General features: G+C 43.5%; 1 protein-coding gene across 10 annotated transcripts in view; it reads left to right on the top strand.

The window, feature by feature from the left end:
* The window catches only part of ITPR1 (inositol 1,4,5-trisphosphate receptor type 1), a 334,496-nt gene that overhangs the window by 222,391 nt on the left and 99,391 nt on the right, over window positions 1-12,714 (top strand). For all 10 annotated transcript variants that reach the window (XM_032325752.1, XM_032325745.1, XM_032325771.1 and 7 more), the window contains 2 exons: window positions 3,487-3,619; window positions 5,720-5,910. In XM_032325752.1, the coding sequence (XP_032181643.1) occupies window positions 3,487-3,619; window positions 5,720-5,910 (324 nt within the window). The remainder of the gene's footprint in view (window positions 1-3,486; window positions 3,620-5,719; window positions 5,911-12,714) is intronic.

The raw sequence follows: 12,714 nt of genomic DNA on the forward strand, positions 1-12,714 counted from the left end.
CCTAGGAAGACAAAAAGGTCACTTTTTCTCTCCTGTTTGTATGTGGCAGTATTAACTCCTTAGTGCCTTGTTTGGCACTTCGCTCTGTCCCTATCTATCATTAGCCACTTTGTTGAACTGATAGAAATGAAACTTGTTTGAACCAAACTTCAAGGTAGAAGCCTGATTTCATTACTCCCCGTCACTGAGCCACCATTTTCACTGTTCTAAGATGACACTTACTACAAAAGAAACTCTTGGCCTTTGCCTTTTTTCTCAGTCCTAGATTATAATGTGTGTGTGGGATTTCTTACCAGAGAAAAACATCTGATATCTGTTTGCATACTATAGGTGTAAACTTCTGGAAAAAAATTATTATTATTATTTTTTAAAGGGTTGCCTGGCCAAATGTTAAAATTGCAGAAATGACATTATTTGCAGAGTCTTTTTTTTTTTTCTTTTCTTCAATCAGGTTTCTGATCTTAGTACGGTGCGAGAAGTTTTGTGCTCTTGAGTAATTTATATCATGATGATTAGGAAGGCTTTTGTCTGCAGATTTTAATTTTTCCTAAATTAAACCACTGGCTCAAAAAACAGAATTTTTCTCGAACCTAAGTTTTTACACTAGGGATTTGCATAACTTTTTATAATGTTGTCCATTTTCTTTTTCCCTTTTTACCTAAAAGTATCAGTCTTTATTCTTTCAGAAAAGGAATAAATCTCAACTTGTTTAAAAAAAAAAAAAAAAAGGCAAGTCCCACATGCTCTATGGTTTTTCCCCCTTGCAGCTTAAACTTTTTTGTGTGTGTGGAGAGAAGGTGAGGTGAATATGTGCCAAAAGTCTTATAATTAAGAAGGAAAAAAAATAAAAGTTTGTAGGGTAGAATGTATGTGTGTGTGTTTTCCATAATTAGCACATTTCATGATATTCTCTTATGGGGGAAAAATGTACCATTTGATGCATCAGTTGCTATGGTAACCGCTAGGGTTTTTCTGTGGAAGGAGAGACAAAATGGTAATGTGAGATCCCTTTGTAACTTCAGTTGGCATCCAGGCTGCATAAATGTGAAGTTCCTGTTCCTGGAGTCCACGTGTTCCCAGATGGCATGTGTTCCTTTCTTTACCTCCCGCTCGCTTGATTGCAAACTGACCATTGCCCTCAAGCTCAAGAGTGGAAAATCTGAGTTGCTCCTGCCTGAACTGGAATTGACTGTAAAGTCGATAGCTGACACTTCCTTTGCGACGTGTATTTGTTGGTTGGTCGGTCATGGTCACCCTGCCTTTGATTTGACCGTTCATTCCTACCATCTTCCAGATGCTAGCCAGGATGGTGACATTGGCTGTCTTTAGTGGTTGCAGCTCGTAGGTCTCAGCCCAGCCATCTACCTCTCAGACAAGGTTCCTGTGATGCCCAGAGGGACCCAGTTAGAGAATTAGATGGTTTGCTGCCAACCATTTCCTATCATGGGAATTCAAAGACTGTATGTTATTGAAAGAAAATCAAACTGTACATCATTATGGTGAAAAAAAGGAAATCAAATTTAATCTCCAGTTACATTCAGCATGGAGGTAACCTTTTCTTTGCCCCTTTTCTTTCTGGGTTGGCTTCCATGAATGATCCTTTGAAATTTATATTTCTCTCCTTTTATGAAGTCAGCCTTTCAAATCCCCGTGCTCTCAGCGACTGCGTTGGAGAGCATCTGTGTGTTTGTATTGGTGCTGGAGACGTAAACACCAGCAAAGCTATATCTTTATACCAAAGTGTGGTTTTCTGAGCCATTAAAGAATATTGTACCAAATGCAATCTATTTAAAAAGTACGTGAAAACCTCATAAATAGCTTCCCTATTGGAAGCACTCTCAGAATTTTGTATTTACAGGCAGCCAAGGTGGGTGACAAGTCTCACGAGCTAATAGATGCACCCTCCTTTGCTGAACTACAGTGAGAGACCCATATGTGGGTAGAAAGGAGAGAAGAAAACAGAGATTTTCCTATTTCCTGAACTCCTATTTATCCCCATCCCAACTTGTCCCTGGAGTCTTTGACCAGCAGCCTGAATTAAGAAAGAAGAAGAACTTGGCAGCGTAGCCCTGGGACCTTATGTGATTTTGACACTGAACTAAGGAGTTTTCTACCTTTCTCCTTTGTTCCCTGGTCCCACGTGCCCCTGGCACCCCTGGCACCCCAGCCTCTCTGCCCCTCCCAGGGCCCTTTCTGCTCTCCCATCTGCTTCCTCCCATCTTATTTTTCAGACACCCCACTTGAAGTCTCCAGACCTATTCTTGGAGCTTATTCACAAATCACTTTAAATTCTACTGACTCGTGTTCCCATTGCAGGGCTCTTCAGAAGAACTCTTGAGCCTCTATTTTAGACACCCGCTATATCTCAGCACCCTTCTGTCTGCTAGACGTCTCACTCACCTCTCCTGGTGAGGTGTCAGAGGAACTCCATGGCTTACTACTTTGTCCCTGGGGAAGAGTCTGGGAGAGAACCATACAGCCTCTGACTTTCAGAAACTTCCAGACCAGGAGGCGGCCTGGGAATCATTTAGCAGGACTGAATGTAGAATAGAGCTGAGAGTGAATCCTGCTGCTCCGTGCTGTTTCGGGCTGCTTTGCTAATGTGCCCTAGTGTTAGGGAACAAATCACGGGTTTATTTATTTATTTATTTGGTTGGTTGGAGTTGTGGGAGAGAGTTGCTCTGTCTTCTGTCCAAGGTTCCTTTGATAGTTATATTTTTTAAAACACAGTATTATGGAAATGTTCAAATATATATGAGAAGAACCAGAAGAGTTTGGAGAACCCGAGAATGCACATTCCTAACTCGGCTTCAGCGACTATCGACTCGTGGTCTCCCTCATCTCATCTGTATCCGTACCGATTGGCCTCCCTTATTATTTCAAAGCAAATGTCAAACTCATTTCATTCATGGTGCTTATTTTTTGATTGGCATGTCTGATATCTGCCCCTGCTTTATTTCATGTAGCATTATTTTTTCTTCACCACTCGACCCATTGACTATTTCTATAAGAAAGGCTTACTTTCAGCTCATTAAATCATGCAGTATTACTTTTATATTTTGTTATTTTCTTACAATACTGGGAATAAGCCCTATGTCTGAGGTAACATTTTCATATTGCTGTGTGAAAGGTGACCTGTAAAATTCTCATTTTGTCTCAGTTTTATTGGCTTAACCCAAAGGGACTTTTGTGTTTTTGTTATTGTTAGTTGCCCTTCAAAATTAATGTTATGTGTTGATCACTGAGAGAGAGAAACTTCAGATATTTAATATTCTAGATTGCTGCTTTTTTTTTAATGATGTGCTTTCCTGAGAAAATATTGAAGAAGTTAACTTCAGAGTTTCCAAGTGCTTTTATTAATAATTTATTTTTTCACTGAGTGAAACTGAGCCAATTATAACTGAGTACCCCCATGTTTTTTGAGTATTAGTAGCTCAGTTATGCATTAAATTCAGAACCTGATTTCATTATCCTGTTTGAATTAAGGGTGAGGCGCTCAGGCAAATTTTGGTCAACCGTTACTATGGAAACATCAGACCTTCAGGAAGAAGAGAAAGCCTCACCAGCTTTGGCAATGGCCCGCTGTCACCAGGAGGACCCAGCAAGCCTGGGGGAGGAGGTAGGCTGTGTGGTGTGCTAATTAGCTGCACGTGTGAATTGAGTGTGCCACATGAGAGCTGTATGTTTCTCCTTAACAGGTTGAAACTAACAGATGAATTTGGGTGGCAAGTGTGTTTTCTAGCAACTTGTTTTGTCTTTGGTCTACCATCAAAGTGATATCTAAAAATATTTCCCTGCAGTTAGATATTGGCTAAGTCTTTTTGCCCCCCTTTCTAGTACAGCAACCCTCTGGATGATTTTTGAGCGACTCAAGGAACTTGATTTTACTGCCCATTTTCTTGTGCTCATGAGGATTCATTCTTCTCATTAAATAACAATGGTGTTAGCAGTGAGGATGGTGAAAGCTCCTCACTTTTTTTTTTATAATAATAAAAGGTATATAATAATAATTATATACCTACCGAGTGCCAAGGGCTCTCCCAAGCAACTGGCCTTCTTGTTTGCTGCTCCAAGTACCCCATTTTATAGCAGGCATTCTTGTTAGCCCTTTTTAAGAGAAAGAAAATGGAACCTTGTTAGTGACTGTTCTATAATTTGAACCTCAGTATGTCTAATTCTAATGCCTATGCTGTGTTCCTCCCAAAATCTTAAGGGAGTTTATCTAAAAAAAAAAGGAAAGAAAGAAAGAAAAGTCCCAATAGAATTGCTTTAAAAAAAATCCTCAAAGAGGTTGCAAAACATTGTAAACACAGTTACAGGCAAAAGTTGGAAGAACGCTGAACTCAACTGTGGGTGCTGGTTTTGGTTTTAAGCCAGTGGGGGGGTGGAGGCAGGAGTTCAACGCTCGCTGGAAGCACAGATGTGAGCTGACTGATTCCTTGTCTATAATGATGACTGTTACGCTTGTAGGTTTGGGGGACATGCTGTAGGTAGAACCAGAATACTCGGTGATTAATGCAGTTATCCTAGCCGTTTCTGGGAAGGGATTTGAGTTTTTCACCAAACAAAAATTTGGAGCACACCTCACTTCATGGGGCTGTACAGCTATGGTGAAGATAGGTCTCGGAGTACCCCAGGAACAGGACCTTAGCATTTCATCTGCAAGTTGAATTCTCAAGAGATTTCTCAAGAAGTTCCTCGCATAATATCTCAAAACAATTTCTCTTTACCTTCTGTAGTGGGGTCATTCCACAAAGTATGTGGAGCCCTGGGGAGGCCTTATGAGAGTGTTTTAGAAATGCATCAGAGACTATTTCTGCTTTAAAAAGCTATAAGAGGCAAGAGACACAACCCAATTTCTACTCTGCTCTATGGATATAATGGATCTAGGTAGTCAAGACAAGCAGTGCAAAGGAGGTGGCATTTGAATTGAGGTCTGTGGAGAAGGACTGGCAGATGATTTTCTTCTCTCTGAAATCGATTGGTCCATGTCCCCGTGTAAATTAATGTTTCAGTTGTTGCCAATAGTAATGCAAGGCAAGTTCTTATGTAGGCACTTTCCAAACACAGTTGGAATCCATTCCACTAAACGACATAGGCCCTGTCTGCTTAGCTTTATTCATGTCATCTCAAGCTCAGTGGGGTTGGGAATATCATCTGTTTTCACTCTCCAGCCCCAGTTCTTGGCTCCGTGCCAAGCACTGAGTAAGTATTTATTGAATGAATGAATGAACAGATAAATTATATGAAAGGTTGATTTTGGGGGCAAGAGTGGGTTTCTTAGAAACAGGGCTAAAGTGATTGTTATAGGCTATATTTTTTTAGGAGTGTTATAAGACATGTATAAGTTGGGTTTGTTTCTTGAACTCAAAAGTTTTTTTTAATAATTCTTCACCAAGTCATTGTATTTTAGTGTCAGGGAGAGTCTTGGCTGAATGGCTGTGGGTCTTTTGCTGGAAATACATCATTCCTCATCTTACCTACCTACATTGAAATACCATCTCTCTTACAAGCTGGGTGTCCTCCTCAAAGACAAGTGACTTCATCTCTGTGCTAATAATTAGTATCTTCCTTGTGGGGTCCTTAAGAAGGACCTTCTAATACTAATTAGAAGGAGCTAATACTGTTAAACCGTTCAGTGCATTAAATGTTGGTACATAGTAAGTATGCAATACATGCTCTGATTGTGGTTAATAGGGGCAATGTTCCATCCTCCTAGGGGGAGGCTCTGGGTCCAGTTCCACGAGCAGGGGTGAGATGAGCCTGGCTGAGGTTCAGTGCCACCTCGACAAGGAGGGTGCCTCCAATCTGGTCATTGATCTCATCATGAACGCATCCAGTGACCGAGTGTTTCATGAAAGCATTCTCTTGGCCATCGCCCTCCTGGAAGGAGGCAACACCACCATACAGGTAAGAAGGCAGCTTGCTGCTGTGTGACATCCCTACTGAGAGGGAAGAGAATCTGTTCTGAGAGCCAGGCACCTGTGTGGTACCAAGGCTCTTCTATGATGGACGGGTCATTCCTAGAGCACAAAATTCTGTGCTTATGAGAAGCAAATTCTACCGGTATCTTCCTCGGTCATTCAGTCATAATTCAGAATTGGTTTCAAGACCTGAGTTACATTTGAAAGCTGATAAACTGCTGAGGATGTGCAAAAAAAATTCGATCCAAGATCTGGGGCATGGTGGGAAGTCCATAAATGTTTGTGCAATGAGTGATTGAATGAAGTGTACTTACAGTTTTTATCCCAGATCATAGACAGTCCCCCCAGAGGATGACCAAAAAGGAGTCTGGGCTGTGTGTGCTGTTTAGATTTAATTTTTGTATCTATAGACACTGCAGTTACTGCTGGCTATCAATTTCTCTACCTTTCAGGTGAGAAGTTTGATAAAAAACCACTTGAACTAATAACACCAATTTGAACTAATAGGGAGGAGTCAGGCTGGATTAGTCAAAGATGCGTAGATGATTTTTTTGGTAGCCGGATAGGATATATATTTTAAAACAGTAATAAAAACTTGAAAGAATTCTTGACAGAAGTCCTTCATGAAGCAGTTTTAGTGAATTTAAGAGTATATTTATAATTTTCATTTCAAAATGCCAATTAAAAGTATTTCTTTAAATATTTTCTCATCCTGTTTTTCATGCAATCTTCCCTCTTTGTCAGGTCTTGAATAAGGGTTTACTTAGCTGTCTGTGTGTGCACACCTACATTTCGATAAGCTTGATTGAGATTTAATTAACACATCATAAACTTCATTCACCCTGATGTGTATATTTGACTTAAATTCAGAATCTGGAGGAATGGAGTCATGGATCTCAGTGTAGACGAAGAGGCTAGGTTCCTGTGGGTAGGTTTGCCCTGGGTCAGGTTACATTTCTCAGTGCTACCTCTCCCAGGTGCCCTGCCCCTTACACGAGCTGCACAGCCGCCTGTGAGGGCCCTGCCTTCTCGCACTCCAATCCCAGCTGGCCCTCACACACACACTTGTGAAGTTCATTGTTAGGCGCTGTCCTCAGTGGAGACTTGTGCTGGTGGCAGAGTCCACTTTGTGCCCGCGTCATCGCTTTGGCGCCAGAGCCGTGACACATTGGGATGGCTGTTTGATTTTTTTTCACATGAGAGTCTGACCGTGAGCACGAATGGATCCTGTGGTCCTTCTCATCATTAACATGTGGCCCACCCACTACCATGTCGGAACGGAAGCCGTGCTCAGACATTCCATGTCTTTCAGCCACAGGATTTCCAGTGACTAGATCATTTGAACTAAACATTTATTGAGCGCCCTGTAGGTACACACAGTGCTTTAGTAGGGACTATAAGGCCATGGTTTCTAGAAACAGGAGCCAGTTGGTCTCTGAGAATTTTCTCCAGGCATAGCCAAGTACGAAAAATGAAGGCAGTGTGGTGAGTTTTTCATAAATCACGTGTATTCAGTTTGAAGATCCATCTTGCCATTTTATTTCTGGTATTATGTCGTCTCCAGTGTCTTTGCTTTAATGAAAAGATTTTGATAGCAGATGACAATTTTTTTCTTCTTTGTTGACTAAAGAAGTGGGAAACAGTACGTTATTCCTTCCACTTCCCAGTTTTCTTTTAAAGCTTTAGTAATTAGAGAAATCCTAGAATCCTAGAAACCTGGTCTTCAAGACACTGAAAAATCCAGCAAGAATATAAGAATGTAAACACATGCACGTAGGAAGCTCTGTCTCAAGGTTAATGGTAATGCCATCCAAAAGGTAACAATGATAATGTGGAACCACCGAGAAAGAAGTAACATCTTTGTGAGGAGTGGAAGGTTTTTTAATGAGATTGACTTTCAAGCATGGCTCTGGATCTGAAAGGTGGAAACTGGTTACGGATCTGCAGCATGGGCAGCTGCATTGTGCTGCTTGGGAGAGAAGAGGAAGCCCAGGAAGTGCAGGAGCGGTAAAGGTGCTGGCAGAACAGGAATGGGGTGCCTCAGACTGAGCAGAGCCGGAGTGGGGCAGTAAATGGGGACTGGCAGCAGGAGAGTTTGTACGCAACAGCAGGGCAGGCTTTCAAAGGGCTGTGGAGCTGCAATTTAGGGCTGTAAATCTGGCAGTGTAGGACAGATGAGTTGAGAAAAGCAAGGTCCAGAAGGAGGCATCCCAGTAATTAAAAGCTAATTAGCAGTAATTTAGGGGAGAGCTAATGAGAACCTAAACTGAAAATAATTCTGTGATAAAGTTGGCTATAATTTGGGAGAGGATATTTTCTAGGAGGGGCCCAGGGGAACTTTTGGGGGTGCTGGAGGTATTTATGGTTTCATGGGTACCTACCTGTTCCAAACTCAGTGACACATGCAGTAGAAATTGGTGTACTTTATTGTATGTAAGTTATACTTCAGAAGAAAAGAAAAAATGAGGAGAAAAAGAGATACTGAACCTAGGAGTGCAAGAGGGTCAGGTACAGGCTATCATGAGTGCAGACTCTCTAACACTCTCTGCTTGAGGCTAGAGCCTACACCCGTTGATAGTTCCAAAACGTTGGCCAAAATGGCGCCTCAACGGATGTTGGAGATGAGAAGGTCAGAGGTCCCACTTGGCTCTTTGAGACTCTAAAGAGTCTGGATGACGAGACGCATGAAGGCACCATTAATTAAGGAATAATGAAGCACGGAAAGGACTCGCGGGGGCTGAGGGCCGCCGGCATAAGGCTGGCTGGCAAGATGAAGTCTGAGGTTCTGGCTGGATGCCGTGTTTTTCACAGTGTACCCCTGATGGTGATGGCAAGGCACACAGAAGCTGTTTTTCCTTCAAGTTCTTTATCTTGTAAAGTAATTATGAATATTAGTTTCATGTTTTCACACATTTATTACTCATATGCTCAGGCACCAGATGAAATGCCACGATAGAGTTCCAGTAGTGCAGCCTCATAGGGAGTGGAGAGGTTTTTCTCTTAAGGCAGCCAGACTGCCCTGAGTGGTGAGCCAGGGTGGGAGGGCATAGCACTGAGGGCACGTGTGCTCGCTCTTTCTTTCTCCCTGTCTCTGTCCCCCCTACCCCACACCCCTTCGGTGACCTCAGAGGGTGGAGGGGAGAATGTAGGCACTGCTTCAATAGAGACCTGTGGTTCCAGGAAAATTCATTCTAGCCCAGAGTTGAATGGTGTGATCTCCCTTGGTCCCAAGCTTCTCTTTCTCTGGAGAAAATGACGGGAACTCAGCTTGTGTATGGAGCCAGTTAAGGACAGGAACCTTGAAGCCCCAGGGGGAGTGATGTAAAATTTCATCCTGCTTTAGAGAAGCTGGTTTGAAGTAGTGCATGACCAGCTGGGAAGTGAGTCTGAGTTGGGTTAAAGCTGCCTTTGTGACTATTAATGATTGCTGAAATGCTGTAATCCATTAAAGGCAGGGTCAGTTCCAGCCGAACTCTGTGCCCATTATCACTTCCTGGTCAGATTTTCCTGTTATGGTCTTAGGAAGGGAAATTGGTCTCAGGTCAGGTGGGCTCCCATAGAGGATTGTTGCTCAGTGACAGGTGGTAAAAAGGGCGATCACAGAGAAGCATGGAGGGCTACAGGCTTCCAAAACCATGTTGCCTATCCAGGAAGAGGGCTACAGAAGGACCCTTCTGCTTATGAGTACCTCTTCCTAGGATCTGGGACATGCTTTACACGAAGAAGGACAATGAGACTGATCTTCCAGTCTGGGTCTGTGTGGGATTAAGGAAGTTATTCCTGGGTTTTTGTTCCTGTTCTGTCAAGTGTGAGGCACAAGTATGGACCTCTGGGACCCTTGTCGGTATGAATCAGAACTTTCAAGCAGTTACTGGATGTTTTCCCAGGAATTCCTAGGACCTGGTAGCGATGGTTGGCTGGTTCCATTTCTGAAGTTTTCCTTGGCTTGTGAAAATAATTATTGAAACTATGATGATTGGACAAACTCCAGGTGAGACATACGATGGAATATCTCTCAGCAATAAAAAGGAGCAAAGTATTGATAAATGCAGTGGCTTGGATGCAACTCAGAGGCATTATGCTGAGTAGAAGGAGCCAATCTCAAAAGGAGACATACTGTGTGCTTCTGATTATATGACATTCTCAAAAGAACAAGACTGTAGCGGTAAAGGACAGATCAGTGTTTGCCAGGATTAGGGATGAGGGGACAATTGGACTGTAAAGGCCTAGTACAAGGGAGTTTTTTGTGTGATGACGCCATTGTTTGTCCTGCTTTTGGTGGTGGCCACAAGAGTCTGCCCATCTGTGAAAATCTGTGGAACTGTATACCCAAAAAAGTCAGTTTTACTGTATGAACATTTTAAAAATTAACAAAAGTAAAAACTTTTTATAAAAAAGTTTTTTAAAGTTTTTAAAGTTTTTTTTGAAAAGTAAAAACATAATGATGACGACAATGGCCAATTAAGTGCTAACTGTGAGCCAGGAACTGTGCTCCAGTGTGTGTCTTGTATCATCTCATTTAATCCCCACACTCTCTAAAGGAGGCAGGTGCTATAATTACTGCTTTTTACCAAGGAGGAAACTAAAGTGAAATATTGCTAAGGAACTTGCCCCAGATCATATAGTCAGTAGGTAGCCGAGCCAAGAGTGGAACCAGAGCAACTTGGTTCTATGAACACCTCCTTGCCTGTGATGGCTTCATTCTGCGGGTTGATGGTAACGATCAGAGGAAGAAGAGTAGGTGCTTTATAAAGAAAGATGACTTGCTCCTTCCTACAAGGTCAGTCCTTGTCATCTTCAGAGACAGAGGCCTCGGTGGGCCAGGGATGGGTCCATGGCTGCGGAGCTCAGTAGAGCAGACAGCAGGTCTAGCATCCATTCTCCCTGGGTTCGGACACTTGCTGTTGATGAAGTCCTCCCACTCAGCTGTTTCATTGGAGTGTCCAGTTGTGCTGGGAGCTGTGTGCCAGCCACGTGTGGCCCCCATCGTAGCAGTGAGGAGACTGAAGCTCCTGACTTGCTCAGAGCTACGGAACTAGACCAAATAGCATGTGCCTCTTGTCTCCTCCTTCTTCTCACCACCCCCTCCACCTTTAGTTCCATTGCTTAGCAGCACCCTCCGCATGGCGTGGCTTGAAGCAATGGCCTCTCTGGCACCTGTCACAATTCTGGGGGCTTTGGCTCAGCTGGGCAGCTCTCTGCTCCATGTGTTCTTGGCCTGGGCTCGGTTGGGTCATCAGCTGTGGCGGCTGCCCGTGTGGCTGTGACGCTTGGTGTTGGCTCTCAGCTGGAAGCTCAGTGAGGGCTGCCACCCGGATTGCCACGGTTCTCCTCCAGGTGGACTTTCCATGTCATTTGGAATTCTTAGAGCATGGTGGTTGGGTTCTAAGTAATGTTTGAAGAAACAGAGAGTGGAGGCTACAAATCCTTTTATGTCCTGGGCTGAGGGGGATTCCTAGAATGTCACTTCTGCCATATTCTTTTGGTCAAAGGCAGTCACAGGTCAGCCCAACTTCAGAGGGAGAGGAGAAAAACCAGCTGTGGTTGAGAGGAGGGCATATGCATAAAAGTAGGGAATGATGGGGGGCGGGGTTGAGCACGTGTGGAGACTGGCTCTGCCCCTCATTATAATTGTGTGAGCATCTACCAGGGCCATTCTGACCCCTGAGATGAGTGTTAAAGTTTCAAAAAGAGGGAGACACTGTTGTCTGTCCTGGGGGAGCTTTGTTTTCCCAGAAAATTCAATCCCATCTTGCAGAAGTAACGCTCATGTTGTTCCTCTTTGGAGCGATCTGTGAATATTCAGCTAGTCCTGAGGATAAAGTCCTGGGCCCTGTAGCTCTCCAAAAGTTATGAATTTCACTGCGTAGACCTTGGATGATTCAATTATGGGAATCCAAAAATAAAGACATGTAGTGCTTGCTAGGGACCCTCATGGAGGGAGTTTGCTCCCTTACTCTGCAACCCTGTTATCTGTCACATCAGCACCTAAAGCCCTGAAATGACAGGAAGCCAAATTTAGGATATTTCCCAGCCTGGCATAATGGGATCCTCGCGACAGTGCCCTCAAGTCTTCTAGCATCTTCCATCTGTGCCCTGGCTTATCTGAGGGTAGATCTAACCTCCAAAAGTCCTCCTCCCTGGGTGCCATCGGAGCGGCTTGGACTTCATGGTGAACGAACCCTCTGCTTATAGGAACAAGGAGATGATACCACCGCCCTTGGGCTCTGCAAGGGGTACCGACATGTTGTCTAGCCATAGAAGCAAGCTTCACTTTGAGCAACCCCTGCTTTTCCTCCCCACTCTGGTTTCACCCCCTTCCTGCCAGCCCTCAGAAGGAATCTTTCCTTTCTGCTTGGTGTTTTGTAGCAAGTGGAAAACTATAAAATAAGCATTTGCTTATGAATTAATTTTTGGCACACGCAGGGCTCAGCAAGCCTTACGGCACTTGCATATCCCTCCTTCGAGTCCTTGCCAACTTCTGTGTTCCTTCCTCCGGAGACGTTCCCACCAGCACCCGGGGGAAGTTCCCTCTGCTTCCTATTCCCTACAGGAGGGTAGAGGCTGTCCTCACCTGGAGAAGAGGAGGAGTGCGGTATATCTTCGGACATTATCTTGTGTTTTGGTTTTTTGGGGTTTTTTTTAGGAAATACAGATGTTCAGAGATGTATGTGTTGACAGGACCATAGAGATCATCATAGCAAATGAAAGGGACAGACATAACACAAAATTTTTTTTGGACTAATTGCTTCCGGTTGCAGAAGCACAGTGAATTTGATGTATCAAATGG

The sequence above is a fragment of the Mustela erminea genome, chromosome 1, assembly GCF_009829155.1.
Source record: "Mustela erminea isolate mMusErm1 chromosome 1, mMusErm1.Pri, whole genome shotgun sequence".
NCBI lineage: Eukaryota > Metazoa > Chordata > Mammalia > Carnivora > Mustelidae > Mustela > Mustela erminea.